We start from the raw sequence: 21,034 nt of genomic DNA on the forward strand, positions 1-21,034 counted from the left end.
CGCTGCCAGGGAAGGACTCAACCGAGTCGGGCCAGCCAGGAGCCCCGCTGCCAGGGAAGGACTCAACCGAGTCGGGCCAGCCAGGAGCCCCGCGCCAGGGAAGGACTCAACCGAGTCGGGCCAGCCAGGAGCCCCGCGCCAGGGAAGGACTCAACCGAGTCGGGCCAGCCAGGAGCCCCGCGCCAGGGAAGGACTCAACCGAGTCGGGCCAGCCAGGAGCCCCGCTGCCAGGAAAGGACTCAACCGAGTCGGGCCTGCCAGGAGCCCCACTGCCAGGGAAGGACTCAACCGAGTCGGACCAGCCAGGAGCCCCGCGCCAGGGAAGGACTCAACCGAGTCGGGCCTGCCAGGAGCCCCGCTGCCAGGGAAGGACTCAACCGAGTCGGACCAGCCAGGAGCCCCGCGCCAGGGAAGGACTCAACCGAGTCGGGCCTGCCAGTAGCCCCGCTGCCAGGGAAGGACTCAACCGAGTCGGGCCAGCCAGGAGCCCCGCTGCCAGGGAAGGACTCAACCGAGTCGGGCCAGCCAGGAGCCCCGCTGCCAGGGAAGGACTCAACCGAGTCGGGCCAGCCAGGAGCCCCGCGCCAGGGAAGGACTCAACCGAGTCGGGCCAGCCAGGAGCCCCGCGCCAGGGAAGGACTCAACCGAGTCGGGCCAGCCAGGAGCCCCGCTGCCAGGGAAGGACTCAACCGAGTCGGACCAGCCAGGCGCCCCGCGCCAGGGAAGAGCTCGTGGGAGCTAGGCCGCTGCCAGGGAGGTAGCCGCCCACCGCCCCGCGCCAGGGAAGAGCTCGTGGGAGCTAGGCCGCTGCCAGGAAGGTAGCCGCCCACCGCCTCGCGCCAAGGAAGAGCTCTTGGGAGCTAGGCCGCTGCCAGGGAGGTAGCCGCCCACCGCCCCGCGCCAGGGAAGAGCTCGTGGGAGCTAGGCCGCTGCCAGGGAGGTAGCCGCCCACCGCCCCGCGCCAGGGAAGAGCTCGTGGGAGCTAGGCCGCTGCCAAGAAGGTAGCCGCCCACCGCCCCGCACGAGGGAAGAGCTCGTGGGAGCTAGGCCGCTGCCAGGGAGGTAGCCGCCCACCGCCCCGCACCAGGGAAGAGCTCGTGGGAGCTAGGCCGCTGCCAGGAAGGTAGCCGCCCACCGCCCCGCACCAACAGCAAAGCTGAGCGCCGTAGAAGGTCGGTAAGCGATTTACTATTTTTACTATAATTAAGAGTGAAGTGAAGTGAAACAAAAAAAAATGGCGACATCAAAGGCGAGGGCAATCAAGGAAGCGGAAGTGAATCTCGTAGAGGTGATAGTTGGTCTAAAACAGGAATTAGCGGAAACCAAAGAAAAGTGGGAAAAGGAATCAAAGGAATTAAAAAAAGTAATTGAAAGTAGGGCAAAAGAAGATGAAGCGTCAATCCTCTTAAAGGAGCAACGCCAGGCTTTCGATTCGATGATGATCGAACAACGACAAATTTTTGATGAATGGAAGAAACAGACTGAAAATCCGCAAGTAACGACCACTCCAATTAACTCTACCAGTAATTTAGAAAGCATAGTACATTCATTAGCGGATGCACTGAAAACACGCACTAACACTGCTATCCTCGATCTTCCCGAATTTGATGGGGACTATAAAATGTGGCCTAGGTTCAAAGCTATTTTCGATAAAACTAACCAAGAAGGCAAGTTAAGTACTACGGAGCAATTAGCCCGTCTATCAAAGAGCCTTAAGGGAAATGCCGCTCAGAGTGTAAGCCGTCTGATGATTGACCCGGCTAATGTATCAAAAATAATAGACCGGTTGGAAGAAGAATATGGGAATGCAAAAATAGTTTACAAAGCACTTTTAGCAGACCTCATGCAAAATGAAAATCCATCCCTTAGTAAACCAAAGACATTTTTAAGCTTCATCAGGTCATTAGACGACCTTGTTACAAACATGACAGTATTAAAAAAGGAAGAATATCTTACGGATCCAAGGCTATTAGACGATTTGGTCGATAAGCTTCCAGAAGACCTAAAGCGTGAGTGGTTAATAACCTTGATTCGAGAGAAAGAGGAAGGAGGAAATAGTCGCATTAAAACACTAAACGATTTTTTGAAGTGGCTTAAACCTACAGAGAAGCTTGCCATCCTATCAAATGTAAATGAAGGCCGGGAGGAGGCTATATGTGATAAAAACCTAAGTTCACCAATAGAACCGAACCCAAATAGAAATACCAGAACCTGTTGCCATGTTTGTCAGGGAGACCATCGCATTGTCGATTGAAGAAGATTTCGGGGTATGCGATTAAATGAAAGGTGGGACGCCGTTAGAAGATTTGGGTTATGTACAAACTGTTGTAACAACAGAAATCATAATGCTAATAATTGTCGATTACCACCCCAGTGTCGTGAAGCCAATTGTCATATGAAACATCATCCATTATTACATTACACTAACAAGAGTCAAAATAATTTAAACACATTGAACCATCACAGTACCACCGAAGGAATATTTTACCAAATAATACCGGTCTCTGTCATTCACGAAGACAAAGAAATTGATACATTTGCCTTTATAGATACAGGTTCTTCCGCAAGTCTTTTGTTAACAGATATTAAAGAAAGTTTGGGTGTTCAGGGGATAAGAAAGCCATTGGCTCTGACATGGACCAATGGCGAAATGCAGGAGGAAGCTACCAGCGAATTAGTCAATTTGCAAATAAGGGGTATGAGTGGCCTAATACAACCATTGAAAGGATTGAGGACAATTAGGGAAATGAATTTACCTTCACAAACTTTAAACGCGAACTCGTTGAAAACCCGATACAAACATTTTGATGGAATTGATCTTCCAAACTACATAGATGGAGCACCAACCATTTTGTTAGGCTTACCACACGCTCACCTTATTTGTGGGTCGGAAAATCGCGTTGGTGGTCCAGATGAACCTATTGCGATCAAAACCTCATTAGGCTGGTCAGTTCTAGGTAAGGGATCGAAAAGGGAAAACAAAGGTAGCTTGTTTGTGCTAAATGAAAAATGTGATAAAGAAGAAAAAGGAATGGAGGAAATTATGAAGGAATTTTTTACAACCGAAGGTTTTGGTGTTCAACCTAGCCCAAATATAATAACCCCAAAACATGAAGAAAGAGCATTGAACTTGATGAAAAATACTCTAAGACCACTAGAAACGGGCTATGAAATAGGACTTTTATGGAAAGAGGATGATATAAACCTCCCAGAAAGCTATACCCAAGCGCTTAGACGGTTGCAGGGTTTTAAAGAAGACTTGAAAAAGATGTAAATCTTAAAAACTGGTACTACAACGAAATTTCGTTATACTGCCAAAAGGGATACGCTAAGGAAGTTAACACGGAAATACAAATACACAACAGAAATTTAAACTATATACCACATTTCGCAGTAGTGAACTTAAACAAATTAAACCCAAAGCCAAGGTTGGTCTTTGACGCCGCGGCTCGGAACATGGGGATCTCTCTAAATTCTCAGTTGCTGACAGGACCTGATGCAGTCCCTCCACTCATTGGTATCCTGTTAAGATTTAGAGAAGGCAGCATTGGAGTCTCTGGCGATATTCAAGAAATGTTTCGCCGCATTAGAATTCGAGCAGATGACAGATGTGCACAGCGCTTTCTTTATAGGGAATCCCCAAATTATTCACCAAAGATCATGGAAATGAGAGTAATGATCTTTGGCGCTTCTTGTTCCCCTGCGTGTGCACAATACGTTAAAAACTACAACGCTGGATTATTTCGGCAGCGGTACCCTGAGGCAGTTAAAGCTATTGAAAATAATCATTATGTGGACGACTATCTAGATAGTTTCACGTCAATAGAAACAGCAACCCAAAGAGTAAATGAAGTGATACTTATTCATAATCAAGCAGATTTTTTTATTCGAAATTTCATATCCAACTCTAGTCAATTAACCAACCAAATTCCTTGTGAACGTATTTCAACCCAACCTGTTTTGAAGATAAGCGAAGGCACCTCAAATTTTGATAAAATTCTAGGGCAGTACTGGGAAAAAGAAAAGGATGTATTCAAGTTTATTTTAAATGATCTGACCATTCCTGGCCATTCAGTCAGCAAACGAGAAATGCTTGCAAAAACAATGAAAATATATGATCCAATGGGACTCCTTACCAATTATACTATAGAGCCCAAAATACTAATACAAGAAGTATGGAAGTTGAAGATGGATTGGGATCAAAATATTCCTCCTGATCTAAATAGAAAATGGCAAGACTGGTTGCACAGGTTGAAGGAATTAGAAACATGGGAACTTCAGAGATGTTATTCACAAGCAGGAGAGCCAATTACAAGAGAGCTTCACACATTTGTCGATGCGTCTGAGCAAGCATTTGCTGCTGTCACATATATTCGCACAGTCCATGTCGCGCACACGAAAGTGTCTTTCGGAGCAGCAGCTTAAGACAGGCACAGTACACGCCGACTTAAGCACAATAATGAACGCACCAACTGGTTCTTGGCAAGTAATGGCTTCATTAATTTATTCAATTGATTTTATACTCTAAAAATGCTGACCGTCGTCGATCAGCATATTCTTCTTAATCTATTCTTCTTAGCCTATTTTTCCATTTAATCGTTAAACCAGCGCGCATCGCTGGCGCGTTGCATAACATAGCTAGTCAGCATTTATTGACCTAGCAACGCTTTGTTTTTTAAGCCTAAATTGTCGTCAGCGACAGTCCATAAGGAAGGAGTAGACATGCGATTGGTTGCAGGAAAATCAAGGGTAGCGCCACTTAAAATTTTAACAATACCTCGACTTGAGTTGCAGGCAGCGGTAATGGGGGCGAGACTAGCCGATACTATCCGATCGGAGTTAAGATTCAACATTGATAATATGCATTTTTGGTCCGACTCAAGAACCGTGCTAAGCTGGATATGTTCGGAACCTAGGAGGTACAAGCAGTTTGTAGCCTTTAGAGTTAGCGAAATCCTCTGCAAAACTCACGCGAGTGAATGGCATTGGATTGCGTCCAAAGACAATCCTGCAGATGAAGCAACAAAAAGAAGAAGGGGGGATTCCATATGGATATCTGGTCCTTTATTTTTACGACAAAGGAATTTCACAACCACCAATTACGATTCTACTACTCTAGTAGATATCAGACCGATGTTTTTAATACACTCTACTGACCTTATAGATTTTACAGTCATAAATTCACATTGGACTAGAAGTTGGGTTAAATTGAAACGAGCATTAGCCATTGGGTTATTATACATGGAGTGGTTGAAATCGAAGGCTCAGAAATATAAAATATCGTTGGAAATAACTAAAAAACAATTAGATAGGGCAGAGAAATTGCTCATAAAAAGGCTCAAATGGAAACGTTTAATGAAGACATAATGTTATTAAAGATTGGAAAGGAAATATCAATGAAAAGCCCCATAAGAAATTTAAATCCTGTGCTAGATACAGATGGTCTGTTGCGAATGAAAGGAAGGCTAACTGGGTTATCATTTCTCGAAGAAAACGCAAAAAATCCCATAATATTACCAAAGAAACATGAATTCACCCATGTAATTGTACGGCACTACCATGAACGATTATACCACAAGAAGTTCGAAACAGCACTGGCCGCCTTGAGGCAACGTTTCTGGGTAATAGATAGCAGAGCAGTACTTAAAAGAGTAAGAGCGACCTGTCAGAGTTGCAAAAATAACTTAGCTAAACCTCAACTTCCCCAAATGGCCGTTTTACCCGCTTGCAGGGCAGCCGTATTTTGCAAACCTTTTACGCATACGGGCGTCGACTATTTCGGTCCTCTAACCGTGACTATAGGGAGGCGATCTGAAAAAAGATGGGGTGCGCTGTTCACGTGTCTCTCAACACGAGCAGTACATCTAGAATTGGCCACAGACCTTAGTTCTGCTTCGTTTATAACATGCCTGAGAAAAATGCAACACCGAAGAGGGAAAATCACGCACATGTATAGCGATAATGGAACAAATTTCATAGGTGCTGAACGCGAAATGAAAAGATTGCGAGAAAGGTGTGCAAACGATGGCATAGAATGGCATTTTAACCCCCCAGCTGCACCTCACTTCGGTGGGGCATGGGAGAGAATGGTAGGCGAAGTAAAAAGTTTACTCCCTCTCAAGCAAGAGTCTTATCGTGAAGAAGCGTTGCGCGCGATTCTGGTGGAAATTGAATTCATTATTAACAGCAGACCATTAACACATATACCATTAGAGCATGAAGATGATGAACCGTTGACACCTAATCATTTCCTATTGGGTTCATCGGGAGAAGCTGTCCCTACACTTCGAGAAGCTACATTTGCTGAAGCTACCAGAAGCAGCTGGAAAAGGGTTCAATTAGTAGCGCAACATTACTGGACACGGTGGATTAGAGAATATTTGCCACAATTAAACAAACGCGAAAAATGGTTGAAAAGGGTGTCTCCAATTGAAGTTGGCGATATAGTGGTTTTCCCAAATGAACAGATTAACGGTAAATGGCAAAAGGGTCGAGTATCAAAGGTCTATAAAGCAAAGGATGGGCAAGTTAGGTCGGTCACCATCACATCCGGGTTATCAACAGTCAATCGTCCGGTTTCAAAGGTCGCAAAATTAGATGTACTTCCAAAATCCATTATAGCTGAGGCGCAGCAAAAAGTGTAATAGTCCATTCCAAAAAAACAAAAAACAAAAAAAAACAAGTAATAATTATAATTATAATACTAAGATTAAAAAAAAAAAAAACAATTAGTAGCAACAATAGTAATCAGAACATAGCTTTGTTCTTGCAGCCACATTCGCGTTAAATATTAGGTGCATCTTCGTGTGGAAGTACATGCAATAATAATAATAGGATATAAGTGAATTAATTATTGGCGAGTTTATTTATGTTTTTAATCTTGTGATGTTCAATTTAACTTATTATTTTATCATGCTTATTTATTCAACTTTTAATGTGTATCGTTAAGTAATTATTCTATAATTTAAGTATTTGGTCAATTTAATCATAGAGCGTCAATTTAATGTCTCAATCTTCCAGTAAATCAGAGTAAATGAACTGAGCCTGAGTGTTCAGCAGTCGTTAGTCTGAGAATATTCGATAGCCATTTATCAATAACGGCAACCGCCGTCGGCTAGTTTATTGTAACACCTCCTAGAGGAATTACGGGAGGGGGAATGTCGCCGACAGCGGTAATTAGGCTGCGCCAAAAGGGTATGCAATCTGCATCACAACCAACAACAACAACAAATGTCAATAGCGTAGAGCGTAGGACGTAGGACCAAGGACCAAAGGCTTACCAACCAACAACAACAACAAATGTCAATAGCGTAGGGCGTAGGGCCAAAGGGCCAAGGGCTTAGCGATCGCTAGAGCAGCATGTGCCAGCAGGATGCATACCTTTCTTGGAAAATTTGTAAAAACAAGGTTTTAAATCCCCAGGGGTAAAAATAAATGAATTATACTAACTGGAGAAAACACATTAGGTTCTGCTGCTTCGGAAGGTAGTGCCCTGGAGCCGGTGTGGCACCAGTGGAACTGGCCATATGCAGTTATGTCCTGATGTGTTCGATGGAGTTGACCCGTTTTTTCTTGATAAAACTACGTCGGTCGTCTTGGGTGTGTGTATGACTTGGTGGATTCTTTTGAATGACGTCCGATGCCACCACTTGCTCGTAATTTTTTTATTTTATTCAAAAACTACCTTAGAGTAATATTATCGTAAAGATACTTCCGTCCTTCTCAAACCTGTGTTGGGGTAAGAAGTGGGACTTATCATCATCATCATCATCAGCTTGGCGAGCTTTATACGCTGTACGACAGTGAGGTCGCCGTACATCTCGTATAGCTCGTCATTATAGCGGCTCCTCCATTGTCCTTCCACACATACGGGGCCAAGTATCCTTCTGAGCATCTTCCTCTCGAACGCGGCTAAGAGGGTTTCGTCAGATTTGGACAGTGTCCATGTCTCAGAGGCGTATGTGAGTACTGGAAATATATAGGTACTATATAGTCCCAGCTTCGTCCGTCGCGACAGGTTCTTTGAGGTGAACTGCTTCTTTAGGCTGTAGAATGACCGGTTGGCAGCCAGCATCCTTGCGCGCAACTCAGCTTCCATGCTATTGTCATTGCTGACCTTTGACCCAAGATAGGTGAATTGTGGGACGACTTCAAAAGTGCGTTCACCTATCTGCACGTCTGTAGGCTCGCTGATGTTGCCACCATCAGTTTGGTCTTTGCCTCGTTTATCTGCAATCCGAGGCTCTCTGCCGCCTGCTCGATCCCTTGGTAGGCTTCTGCTACATAGGAGAGCCGCAGACCAATGATGTCTATATCATCAGCGTATGCCAGGATCTGGGTTGACTTATAGAAGATGGTTCCCGTAGTCTCCACCCTCGAGTCACGGATGGCCCTCTCTAGCGCCAAGTTGAATAGGAGACAGGCAAGCCCGTCCCCCTGGCGCAGACCCTTGGTGGTAGCAAAAGGTCCTGAGAGTTTTCCATCCACCCTCACGTGGCATGTGACGTTGGTCATAGTCATTCTAACTAGCCTTATCAGTTTGGCCGGGATTCGAAAAGAGCTCATACTGTCATACAGTTTTACCCTGGCTATGCTATCATATGCGGCTTTGGATGGTATGTATCGTGTCTGTATTCAGCCATCTTCTCAAAGATCTGCCGCATGGTGAAGATCTGATCAGTGGTTGATTTTCCGTTTCGGAATCCTCTTTGATAGTTTCCGACTATCAAACTATCAAACCGACTCTTCGACGTGCGGGACAAGGCAATCTTGAAGGGTCAGGGAGAATATTTTATAGGCATAATTCAACACCGTAATACCCCTGTAGTTGTTGCAGTCCAACCTGTCTCCCTTCTTGTATACGGGGTAGATGATGCCGAGATTCCAATCACAAGGCATCGATTCGCTATCCCACACCTCAGTAACAATTTGATGAATCTCGTTTTCTAGTCGTGCACCTCCATTCTTGACCAGTTCAGCTGCAATTCCGTCGGTTCCGGGTGCCTTGTTATTTTTCAGCCGACGAATAGCCTTTCGTGTTTCTTCTATGCTAGGTGGCAGTAGCATGACACTATCTGCTAGTGGCGCTTCTAGCTGTTCGTTTAACTGGTCGTTGAGTAATTCATCAAAGTACTGAGCCCACCGCGAGAGGACCTCTGGCTGGTTACTGATCAGATCTCCATCCTTGTTGCGAAAGCAGGTAACCTTAGGTACAACGTTGTTTCGGTGACCTGCTATCGCTAGGTAAAACTTTCGTGTCGGTCCGTACGCCTCTCTGGTTTGCTCGAGTTCCCGCATGTTTTGCTCTTCCAAAGCATGCTTCTTGGAGCGGTGAACTCGTTTCTCTTCGCGTCTGAGCCGTGAGAATTCCTCTGCGCATGCCCGCGTTCTATGCCGTTGCTGCATTGCTCGGTATGCAGTATTCTTACGTTCGGTCACTTGTCTGCATTCATCGTCGAACCAGCCAGATTTGGTGTTGCCACGACGTGGTGGGAGTATATTTCTTGCACAGTTTATTATTTTTGTTTTTAGAGCGTTCCACCTCTCGCTCGTAGTTTAATATCTGTTTTCTGGTAGTAGAGACTCTTTTAAAGCGGCTTTGAATTCCTGTTGGACAGTAATGTCCCTTAGAGAGTCCGTGTTGAGCCTAGGCTGCGTGTTTTCTCCGCCCCCATTGTCGCGGGGGCGGGCGATTCTACAACGTATCACTAGGCCAACCAAGTAGTGATCGGAATCGATATTGGCTCCTCGATAAGTTCTGACTTTTAACAGGCTCGACTGTCGTCGGCGGCTTATTAACACGTGGTCGATCTGGTTGAAGGATTCGCCTTCCGGGTGCACCCACGTCATTTTGTGGATGTCCCTCCGCGCAAATTTGGTACTTCCTACAACCAGATTGTTCGATGCGGCGAACTGGACCAATCTACTACCATTATCGTTACTGTGCTCATGCAGACTGTGACAGACAGTGTATTGGCGGTACATTGGCTCCCTACCGACTTTTGCGTTGAAGTCCCCCAGGATGATTTTGAGGTCATGCCTGGGGCACGCATCTATAGTTCTAGCGAGACGGCCGTAAAAAAGGTCCTTCTCCTCTTCCTCTTTATCTTCGGTAGGGGCGTGAACGTTTATGAGGCTTATATTAAAGAATTTGCCTCGCATGCGCAGGGTGCATAGCCTATCGTTTATAGCCTTGAAATCCATGATTGCGGGTTCCAACCGGGGCCTACGGCGAAACCCGTTCCGAGCACGCGGTGGCGGTCATGGTAGCTGTAGTATATGTCGTAGCAATGCTTACCACGCCTGTTGTGCACACCGTTCCCTAGCCACCGAATCTCTTGTAAAGCTACGAGGTCCATGCTCAGTGTGGCTAGGGCATCATCAAGTTTTTTCAAGGCTCCGGCTTCGCTTAGAGTGCGTACGTTCCATGAGCCCATTTTTAGAGTAGTCCGGGGGCATTGCGTATGGTCGGTATCGGTTCTCCTACCGAATACTATCGATAAAATATTGACGCTGCTACCGAAATCTGCCAAAAAAATCTTGCCACACTGGCACTGACGCTCTGTGCTCAGAGAGCGCACAGTGCGAAAGTGGTAGTACTGGGCGAAAGTGCTAGCACTGTGCTAGCACTTCCGCACTGGTTCGAAGTGCACACTGCGGGCACAGTGCGCACAGCACACTTAGGGCAATGTGCGTGTGCGCACAACACACTAAATTGTGCTACTTTACCCAACACTACATGTGAACGTCATTTGTTACTTTATTTTGTATAGGGAGATAGATAGTAGTTAGAAGGTCACCACAGCCATCCGCTCGATCGAACAATCGAAACGGTTTGGCTGCGCTGACAAACAATACTAAACAATGCCGCATTCACGTGTCCGATCGGTGGCTGACCGGTATGTTGACGACGCAGCATTGTTAGGAAGAAAAAACAAAAAAATATAGGTACATGTTTTTAGGAATCAATTGAGAATAAATGGGGAAAATCATGGAAAATAAAGTCAGTGATCAACTTTGATCGCCACATTTGCTCCGAGGTAAGCTTCGAGTGTGATAACTGGTCTATGGTACCCTTTTGGATAGGTGCATTTAGAGTCCAATTTCCAATGTGGCTGTCGAAAAAGAGTACCGACGAGTCCGATTCCACCACATTAAGTTCATTTCGCGTAACAATAGTCATGAAAGTGTCCCAAAAAGATGAGAAACTCTGAATAATCCTATATAGGACATACATAAACACATTCTTTCCACTTTGTTCTTACATGATATAGATGAATAAGTAGATTTTTTATTATTCTGTAGCATTATAATTAAGTACACATAAAATTTAAATTTAATAGATAGATTTTTAAATCGTTTTCGTATACATGCTTTTGTTTCGTCTCCTACTTCATTTTTTTGTGTGTGTTTTTTCTTACAGCGTTCGTTTTTACTCTGGAAACAGCTAGCCATTCACACGTGTTATTTGTTTCATTCAGAAATATTTTTACCACACTTTCCGTTATCGATATAATGTATTTGCCTATAAAAATACAGAATAAAAAAAACGAAATACATAATATCATGTTTTACTACTGTTTAGTGAGTTGAAATTAACGCGGTTTTTTGATAAATGGATTTTGATACATCTTTTGAAACAATAAAAGCTTTTAATCAGCCTAAGTAGTTACACAACAGACTTATGAAGACATAACACTCAAATCGATTTTCAGATGTGTGTTAATAACTGAGACAGTTTTTTTTCGTGAATGGTTAATGTCATTTACATTATTACAATGACATTTTATGGACCTTGCATCTTGAAAATTTTGGGCATTTGCTTTCGTATACCTGAGGGAGTCTTAATATTTTTTCACATTTAATAGACAAATCCTTTTGTACACTAATAAGATTTTTCTTCTATTTTTGTTTTAAGTAAAATGAGATTTTTATGCTGATTTGTATGAGTCAATACCGTTTTTGTTCGGATTATTTCATCATCAAATTCATTCAATCTATACGTGTGAATGTTATACATTGAAGCAGTTGTTCGAATTGGCTAGTACCTAGTACTAGGACTGAAGATGAAATGAAAAGAATAACCACAACGTGTTGAATACCAAAAAACAAAAAAAAAAAAAAAATATATATATATATATATATATATATATATATATATATATATATATATATATATATATATATATATATATATATATATATCATAGCACATATCATAACTATGGGTACAGAAAAAAGCTATGTGCATTGAACGGCATTATTTCAACCGCAAATAAATTTAAAAATATTGTGTATAATGTATGTTATTTCGCGACCTCTTAACATGTTCCTGTTGTTTTTTACTTTGTTCACACTACGCTTTAACTTATTTGTGCAGACACACTTATTGTCAAAGGTGTCTACTGTGTTTGCAGAAATTATTAGATTTTCTTGAAATTATTTCTTCATAATTCGTATACAAATGATTATTTTTTTTAAACTCAGTTTTTTCCACCTGCTTAAGCGATCCAACACTTTTCGCATTCAATGTGTCATTCATACTTTTATTTAGAGATTTTGTTTTCGCAGATTATTTATTTCTAGTTTTTTTGCACCTACATACACTTTTCGTACGTATATTGTCGTTGACGTTTCAGATGTATTTTATCTTATTTCTGTTTGTATTTCGCAAGAGGCGTCGTACGTCAAATCACAGTAGTAACCGTTTTTTGACTATTGGAAGCTCTCTTTGCTATAATTTACTCACTGATTTTTTACTCAAACGAAGCAAAAAATGCTACGGTCTATGGTTAATTGAAGATTTTGGGTGCTTCTATATTATCTGCTCAGGATTTACAACTGTATTGTAATCACACAATCGTGATCGTAGCACTTTTGCTGGTACACTAGTTGTACATTAGTTTCTAATGTTTTACAATGTCCTGTTTGTTAATGGTTTTCATGAAATTACACATTTAAAAAAAATAGAAACGGTAATTCGAAGAGGGAAGAAAATATGGATAATATTTTATGGGCACATCACAAAATGCAATTTTATCGTGTAATATAAATGTTTGTAACCTGGCAAGTAGCTTAGAAACGTTTGAAAATTTAAAAGAATAGTCAAATTAAAAAAATTTCAATTACATGTATATAACGCTTCCAAAAGAAGCAAACACAATATTAAAAAAAAATGAAAACTAATATGTGGTATAGTTTTAGCCTTACACAAAAATTATCATAAATGCGTGTCCCATTGAGTTTGCATGCAGTATGAAATTGATAGCCATATTTTGAAACATATTTTTCAATATGGTTTGAAATAAAATCGACTGTCCAGGTGTTATAACTTGTGCCGAAGATTTTTTTTATTTTGCTTTTGCCGTTTTTCACTACGCAAAATGTTTGTTCGTGAGTTACTCCCTTGTTGTAGAAAGTTTTCACCGCAAATTAAGCGGATTCTTTGCAGTTCATTATTTTTTAATTACGTATATAATTTGCACCATAAACAATGTCTATGGTGCTGACTGCCCGCATCATCCTATGCCATGAATGATCTTTTGTATACCGTCATAACTTCTCAGTAAATCAAACAATTGGGAATTTAAGCAAATTTCGGCTAAAATAATGCACATGCAGGATGACCTTAATCTTTAACGTAATTTTAAATAGGCCTTCAAATCACCTTCAAAACACTAATAAATATATGTCTTCAGTTTAAATTCAATAGATTCCCTACAGATTGGCAAAATTCGGTATGTGTGCAACTTATAATATTTGATTTTTGTATTTATCTTCTAATTTCAATTTCGATGTAGTTTTTTATGTTGTTGTATTTAGTGTCACGTTCACGTAAAATTACTATTTCTTGACCTTGGTGCGACGTCCAATTAGCGTGTTGCATTCTATTGCCATTGCATCATCCATTGTAGCGCTGCTTTTTCTATCATCGTTCTTATGCAATCCTATTATCTAAAGGTATACACCGTGAGTTTGATTCCCAGATTCCTCTATGATTACATTTCTCTCCGTATTCAGTTATGCAGTTTATGTTGTTGTCTTCAAATTTCATCATGAAAATGGTATTTTTATGTGTTCAGTTTCTTTCTGAAGCATCATCCAAAAAATATTTTTTTGCAAAGTAAATTTAAAAAGTATTTTGTGGTTTATTGCCAGGTGATAGTGGTGATCTCGAAGATTTTAAATATTTTGATTGCTGTGTATGCAGCAGGGCTTTTGATGTAAATTATGCTAATGCATTTAATCATCCAGTGTATTTAAAAAAAAGGTTATGAGATTATAATAGTAACATCATAAATAACACATATTATTGATCCGGTAAAATTATATAATACATGAATTCTGAATCAGTTGGTTACATCGGGTAAAGCGTACACTGTAGAATCCATCTATTTTTATTTCAACCTTGCAGCTTGTTATAAAACATGCGAAAAGCATTTCAATCCATCTTGCAAAAACAAAAACATATAGCACATAATGTGACATATATTGAATTCCAATTCATAATGTCAATAGTATGAATTCGTTATATAGTAATTCGTGAAATTAAAATACCATTCTTCACCAAAGCCAAGGGATGGGTTACGAAGAAACAAATATTTTCAAATTCTACTACTCATTACATGTCTTCATGATTAGTTACATGTCATGAGTGAGACGTATTACATGAGACTTTTTCCATTTCAATTTCAGTAGGAATCATATCAGTTGCTTTGCGCCATCGTTACTACTCCTGATATCTGTCCTAAATCGTATTAATTAACATCGTTGAATGCAGGTTGGATACGTTTGTTCCTTGTAAAATGAATTCAATGTTTTTTCATTTTAAATATTTGTATTGTTAGGCGGGAACCAATCATTTCGGCAAAACACACTTTATTTGACTTATTTTCAAAGTTAGTTTAATGCCATTTATCCGTATACTTGTGTTCTCATCTTGATGTGTGATGTACTTTAAGGTAGAAAGTAAAACTAAAGATACACTTCATATTTTGCACGCTTCAAGAGCTATTCCATGTTCATTTCTAGTGTGTATCGGTATCGGTGGCTGTTTTTTGCAAAATGTTTGTAGTAAAAATGTTAAAAATAACGAATACGAAATTTTAAACACAAAATCCAGATATTGTTGCCATGAACAGCACCGGTAGCGTTCGGAAGTATTGATTTTTGTATACCCGGCTAATCCTCTTTATCAATTTACGGACTTAAATCCTGGTGTAATTGATCGTATCCCATACTACCATCGTAGGGCTGCTGCTGATCATAACCACCAGATCCCAATGAATAACCCATTGAGTCTTGCGCAGGGGCGGGAGACATCATTGGAGTAGCGGCGCCGCTAGGAGGTCCTCCCATAGAGTACGGGGATGCGCCTGCTGCCTTTTTGGCAGCGTACAGATTTGCTTCCTCCTGAGCTTTCCCAATGTTCTTTTTGTAACGAATGCGCTTATTTCCAAACCAATTTGAAACTTGTGAAACCTTCAAAACAAGAAAATATTTATTGAATCGAGTCAATGCTGTATCAAAAAGTAAATGCATTAACAATCAGCTAACTATTCTATATTAAAACATACCGTAATGCCACATTTTCTTGCTAGTTCTTCCTTGGCCTCTTCTGACGGATAAGGGTTACTTAGGTGGCTATAGAAGTATTCGTTTAGAATTTCAGAAGCCTGCTTACTGAAATTACGCCTCTTTCTTCGTGCGTCTAAGAATCGTGAGCTAAAATATTACAGAAAATTTTAAATTAATGCTTGTACTTTACATAATGTGTCGAGATTTACAAATAAAAGAAGCATACAGATTAACCTACTGATTAGGTTTTTTTAGTTGGGTTGTTATCCAACGAATGAGGTATCATTGACAGAAAGAAACTCTGGCATGGTTGTCTTACAGGTATTAAGTATAACCTTTGCAATACATTTTAATTTGAATATCTATTTTTTCAAACAATTTTATTTTTTATTTTCATTTGTTAAATTTTCCGTTTGTTTACTAGTTCGGGCCGGTCTGGTGGTACACAGTCGTCAATTCGAACGACATTAACAACATGCCCGTCATGGGTTCAAGCCCCGAATAGACCGTGCCCCCATACGTAGGACTGACTATCCTGCTACGGTAACAAAAAGTCACTGAAAGCCAAGCCCACTTCACTAGTGGGTACATGCACGCCTTGACCGGCAGCGGTTGTTGTACCAAAGGAAGAAAGAAGAAGTTTACTAGTTCACTAGTTGGCACGCAACCGTATTCCAACGAGTATGGTCAAACTGTTGGTGGAAATATTTTTTTTCCGTTTGGTGTTTAAAAATACGCTCTTTTAAATCATTATTTGTTATTTTAGATGATAAATACAATATTTAAATAATGAATAATGAGATTTATTAAAATTATTCGATGTCTTATCACCCAAGTTTCATTATGTGCGTTATATACAAATGTATTAAAATGACACTTATTACTAATTGCATACAAATCGCATTTGAATTTTGAACCAACACCAACTTTGAAAGGTGTAAAAAACAATTTTGTTAAGCATCATCAAACGATTCTTTAAATGCTCATTCACGGAAATTTTGTTTTATTTTCAAACTGCCGAAATGTTTTCTTGCTTGTTTGTACTCAATAACCAAATATAGCCATATTACTAAAAAAAGCTCATTCAAACAAAAATCTTCTTTCGTCTTTTGGCTCAACAACCGTTGTCGGTCAAGGCCTGCCTGTACCTCTTGTGGGGTTGGCTTTCACTGACTTATAGATTTTCCCCATTGTAGGATAGTCAGTCCTACGTATGGCGGCACGGTCTATTTGCAGCTTGAATCCATGATGGGCATGTTAGTAAGTCGTACGAGTTGACAACCACGAGTTGTACCACGAGACCATACAAAAAAAAAGGGTTTTAATATTGGTCAGTCTCATGGCACTGTCGTTCAATACACAGCTTAACATCAGCCGGCATCGCAAACGAAATGGTTAAAAATTAACCAGAGTCATTAAAAAAATCCTCGACATTGGCATCGCGAACGCATTGAGTTAATTTCTCGAAAATCGTTACGAGGGTTTCGAATAGTATCTCCTGCTCGAAATCTTTTTAATTTGTGTGCATCTTTGTAATTTAAAAAATGAATTTACTTTTTTCACTGTTCTTTGTCCAACTGATCACTCATTGGATGTTTCAAGTAATGTGAAATAAACATATTTTTTGCAAACTAGAACCACTGCTTTAAACAGGTTGGAAACCACTGCTTTAAACGACTGTTAAAATGTTCATTTATTCGCGATGCCGGCTATCATGTCTTGACCTCTGAAATGTTCCATTGCAGGGAACTCCATACTTCACCCACACTCATCCATAATTATTCACACATGATTGACCTGATCGAATAAACTTACCGCAAGATCATAACGGCTTCACAGGTGGATTGTTTGAGCTGCATTTGGATGGAGCTGAATTTACGATGAATGATTTGTACCATACGTTCAATTTCTTTCGGAGTAATGGGCCTGTAACGATAAATTATGGCCAGATAAGTTATCTAAAATCAACTCTCATCATCTTTTTAAATTACCTTGTACGGCTTTGCTCTCTTAGTAAGTTCATTACATGCGTGGTAAACTCGCTACAAGCTTGTTCATATTTTTCAAGCTCCTGGTGATAAATCTGGCGAATTTGGGCTAATTTTGCACGATAGTCTGAATGCTCGATCGCATTGTCTTGTCCACCAGTTAGATCAGATTGTGACAAAAAATCTAAAAATTTGTACGTAAAGAGATATTTTGAATAGAAAAAGAAAAGGGAAAAAGAAAAAAAAAACATCAATTAATAACAACCGTCTATTTTGTAAATTTGGCTTACCGTTGGCAGCGGCCATTGCTGCCGCGGCACTATCCGCACCTGCACCACCGCCTTTTTCTGGACCAGCGACTCCTTCCGCAATCAACATGTTGTCCAATCGCATCAACTGCGGATCTGGAGGTTCTTCTTCTTGGGTGTTTCGCAGCGATAGAACTAGAAATTGAAAATTTCAAAACATAAATTTCGTTAGAGTAGTGCAGACATGTTTTAAATACGCTATCTAAAATAAAATAACACCAAAGAATTTTCAAACTTAGGAACAAATCCTTTTTTTTCTGATAAAACTGTTTTCTTTTTTTTTTCTTTTGACAAAACAACCACTGTCGGCCAAGGCCTCAAGCGGTGGGCTCGTCCGGGATTTTAACCCGGGACCTCTCGCACCCTAAGCGAAAATCATACTCCTAGACCAACGAGCCCGTTCTGTCGGCCAAGGCCTTCCTATACCACTATACCACGTAGCTTGGCTTTCAGTGACTTACATATTACGCATAGCAGGATAATCAGTCCTACGCTAGGGGGCACGGTCCATTCGAGGCTTGAACCCATGACGAGCATGTTGTTAACTCGTACGAGTTGACGACTGAATCACGAGACCGACTAATTATTTTTAACAAACTGTTTTTGGTACACATAATTCATTGATATACCGCATGATCACGGCACTCGAACGGTTGTTGAATACAACAGAATGCTTCGAATCGAACGGCCCAACAGTATTCTGAAATTCTTAACGAATATTTCTATAACCATCTAAGTAACCCTTATCCGTCAGAAGAGGCTAAGGAAGAACTAGCAAGAAAATGTGGTATTACGGTATGTTTTAATAAAGATACAGTATAACATATATTATAAATTGCACAATAATACTAACAATAGGCATATTATTTTACTCGAATGACATTCGATTCTGTCGGAAGCACTCGAGTCCAGCGGGAGAAAAATTGGTATCGTTTTCACCATTCGAATCGATGAAGGTTTCGTCGACATTTTTGGTCTAGCATCTGTGTGTTTGACAGTTGGTCGAAGCAACCGGCGGTCGGAGTGAGTGTAAACAAACGGATTCAGCACTTCTTTCAAATCATTTTTTTCTATAATTTTGTTGGAAATGGGGTAAACATGAGTGATGAGAGTGTTGATAAACTTATGTAGTGGCTTAAATTATTTTGGATTTTAAATTTTCGCGTTTGAGCTACAGTTTGAGCTGTGTGCAGAAAATCTCTCGAATGCACCTTCCTGTTCGAGCAATACGATACCGATTTTTACTTCGTCGACTCGAATCTGCCAATGAGTTACTCGAAACGGAACGTCGCTAGCAAAACGATACGAAAATGAACATAATGAACGTGCGAGTGAATCTTCTCGAATGCCGAACGCAATATAATAGGCCTGATTGTCCGTACTCGCTAGTGTAATTTCGATTTTCATTAGCGCATCTGACGGCGGCTGACCGAAGCATTTTGCCAAACAATTTGGAGCCGCTTCAGAAAATATGTTATTTTAAAATATTTTGTTATTTATGGTTTTCACTTAAACTGGACTGGAAAAGGTTTGAAATTGATAGATACATATGTTGTACAAGTATTTCAGCCATTTTTGCATCAAAAAATGGCAGAGAACTACTTAAATTCGAGATCCGGCACAACCAATCCCTGGATGACCAAAACAAGCTTCCATCAACCTCCGCCAGATGCGCTACTGAAAATCGAAATTACACTAGCGAGTACGGACAGTGTCCCCCGACCTTAATACAGATCGGTTGTGGCGCCAATGACTATTTAAACAAACTTGGCGGTAAATGCAATTTGACGCGGCAAATTGTATCCCATACTGTACAATTAGAGACAAGAAAATTGTATCACAATCGATTGCAGCCGATTAATAACTTGCAAAGCAGAAGGTAGAATAGATTTGATTGTTGATTTAAAGAGTATCTGTAAAAAAATATCGTAGTTAAGCAGAGCGTCCTGTGAACGTGTCATTGGAAGTGGCGTGCGCAATAAAAAGAGTACGAATAAGTGACTACACAATCTCCAAACAGAACGTCCAACTATGTGAATATTTTATAAAGCATTATGTTATGGGAAGCTACATATTTTCATTTTTTGTATTATTACTATCGTTTCGTACGACTGATTGAGTTGGAAGGTTGTGTGTGAAACTGTTACAAATTGTTTGTAAAAATTTAGTATGTTGTACTCTTTTTTCAAACGTTCGCAAACAAAAATCAGTGGCGCAAACAGTAGACGGACACAGTGGAGGCCAGGGGCCTTGTCGTTTTGAGAACTCGGTGGATGATAAGTCTAGTTTATATTACAGTGTAGTGGAGTGCAGAGTAGTTCCGTTAGGGGTCCCGTACTCTAGCAGGGCTATTAGGTTATTTCTGTGAATTAACGACGATGAGGTTCCGTGACCGAGGAACCCTAAACATCTTTGTCCCCACCAGCAGCAAAAAAAAAATGAATAAATAGTCAGTTCCATGGATCAAAAAAGCCGACTGCGATGATTCTAGCTCAAACAATTCCCCCCTCTCCCTTATTGTATCCCTCGCTCACAACGTACAAGAAATCTTAACCTATAACTGATGAAAAATAATGAGCGCAGAATGTAAAGGCTTTGTATGAATTTTGTGCATAACGGTGCTATGCAAGATGATAATTTTGCAGATGAGTACGCTCATCATGAGTTGAAACTCCTTGAGGCCAGTACTACCCATACATAGGACTGACTATCCTGCCAAGTCAATGATAGCCACACCCATTAGTGGTATAGCATAAGGGAGAAATGCATCACATAATGTTCAACTTACGAGTTGACGTTTGTATCACGGAAGTGCTACAATATTATAGGACAGTGCTCTCCAACCTTTTTAGGATCGCGGGCTTCGAAAATACATTTGCCACGGCCCACATTTAATAGAGGAGTTACATTGTATAGACTTAGTTAAAAGTTTTTAATAAAAAAAAATGTTACGATTTGAGCGTGATAAGCGATTCTTTAAAAAAAAATCTATTTTTTTGCGGAACACTTCTGTTACCGCCAAGTACCACAAGTGGACCGCGAACCACAGGTTGGAGACCACTGCTACAGAGAACAAATTACCGCAGGAGATGATCAAATCAATACCAAAGGCTAACATAAACACCACAATACGCAATTAAAATTGTTAACCTAGAACAGGGG

The 21,034-nt window shown here is 40.8% G+C and overlaps 2 protein-coding genes and 1 non-coding gene across 15 annotated transcripts in view; 1 reads left to right on the forward strand and 2 right to left on the reverse strand.

Annotated features, from left to right (window-relative positions):
• The first annotated feature begins 438 nt into the window (after positions 1–438).
• Positions 439–4,380, forward strand: LOC125906853 (uncharacterized). Of its 8 annotated transcripts, none has more exons than XM_049607533.1 (3): positions 439–818; positions 880–1,001; positions 1,063–4,380. In XM_049607533.1, exon 3 carries the CDS (start codon positions 1,235–1,237, stop codon positions 2,252–2,254), a length of 1,020 nt encoding a protein of 339 aa, XP_049463490.1. In that variant the 5' UTR covers positions 439–818; positions 880–1,001; positions 1,063–1,234; the 3' UTR covers positions 2,255–4,380. The 8 variants fall into 8 exon arrangements, with proteins under 8 accessions (XP_049463490.1, XP_049463494.1, XP_049463493.1 ...); XM_049607537.1 differs by having other exon boundaries at positions 880–940; positions 1,002–4,380; XM_049607536.1 differs by having other exon boundaries at positions 880–940.
• Positions 4,381–11,270: 6,890 nt separating this feature from the next.
• Positions 11,271–21,034, reverse strand: part of LOC120947325 (homeobox protein extradenticle) — a 38,912-nt gene continuing 29,148 nt past the window's right edge. For 5 of the 6 annotated variants that reach the window (XM_049607530.1, XM_049607531.1, XM_049607529.1 and 2 more), the window contains 5 exons: positions 17,855–18,007; positions 17,568–17,748; positions 17,392–17,502; positions 15,576–15,723; positions 11,271–15,480 (listed from right to left, as the gene is read on the reverse strand). In XM_049607530.1, coding sequence (XP_049463487.1) covers positions 15,199–15,480; positions 15,576–15,723; positions 17,392–17,502; positions 17,568–17,748; positions 17,855–18,007 — 875 coding nt within the window. In that variant the 3' untranslated portion in view covers positions 11,271–15,198. The remainder of the gene's footprint in view (positions 15,481–15,575; positions 15,724–17,391; positions 17,503–17,567; positions 17,749–17,854; positions 18,008–21,034) is intronic. The other variant, XM_049607532.1, reaches the window with a different exon arrangement.
• On the reverse strand, positions 18,199–18,270 carry Trnap-agg (transfer RNA proline (anticodon AGG)). The gene has a single exon. It is a non-coding gene; the product is annotated as a tRNA-Pro (tRNA).

Source organism: Anopheles coluzzii, chromosome 2 (assembly GCF_943734685.1).
Source record: "Anopheles coluzzii chromosome 2, AcolN3, whole genome shotgun sequence".
NCBI classification, from domain to species: domain Eukaryota; kingdom Metazoa; phylum Arthropoda; class Insecta; order Diptera; family Culicidae; genus Anopheles; species Anopheles coluzzii.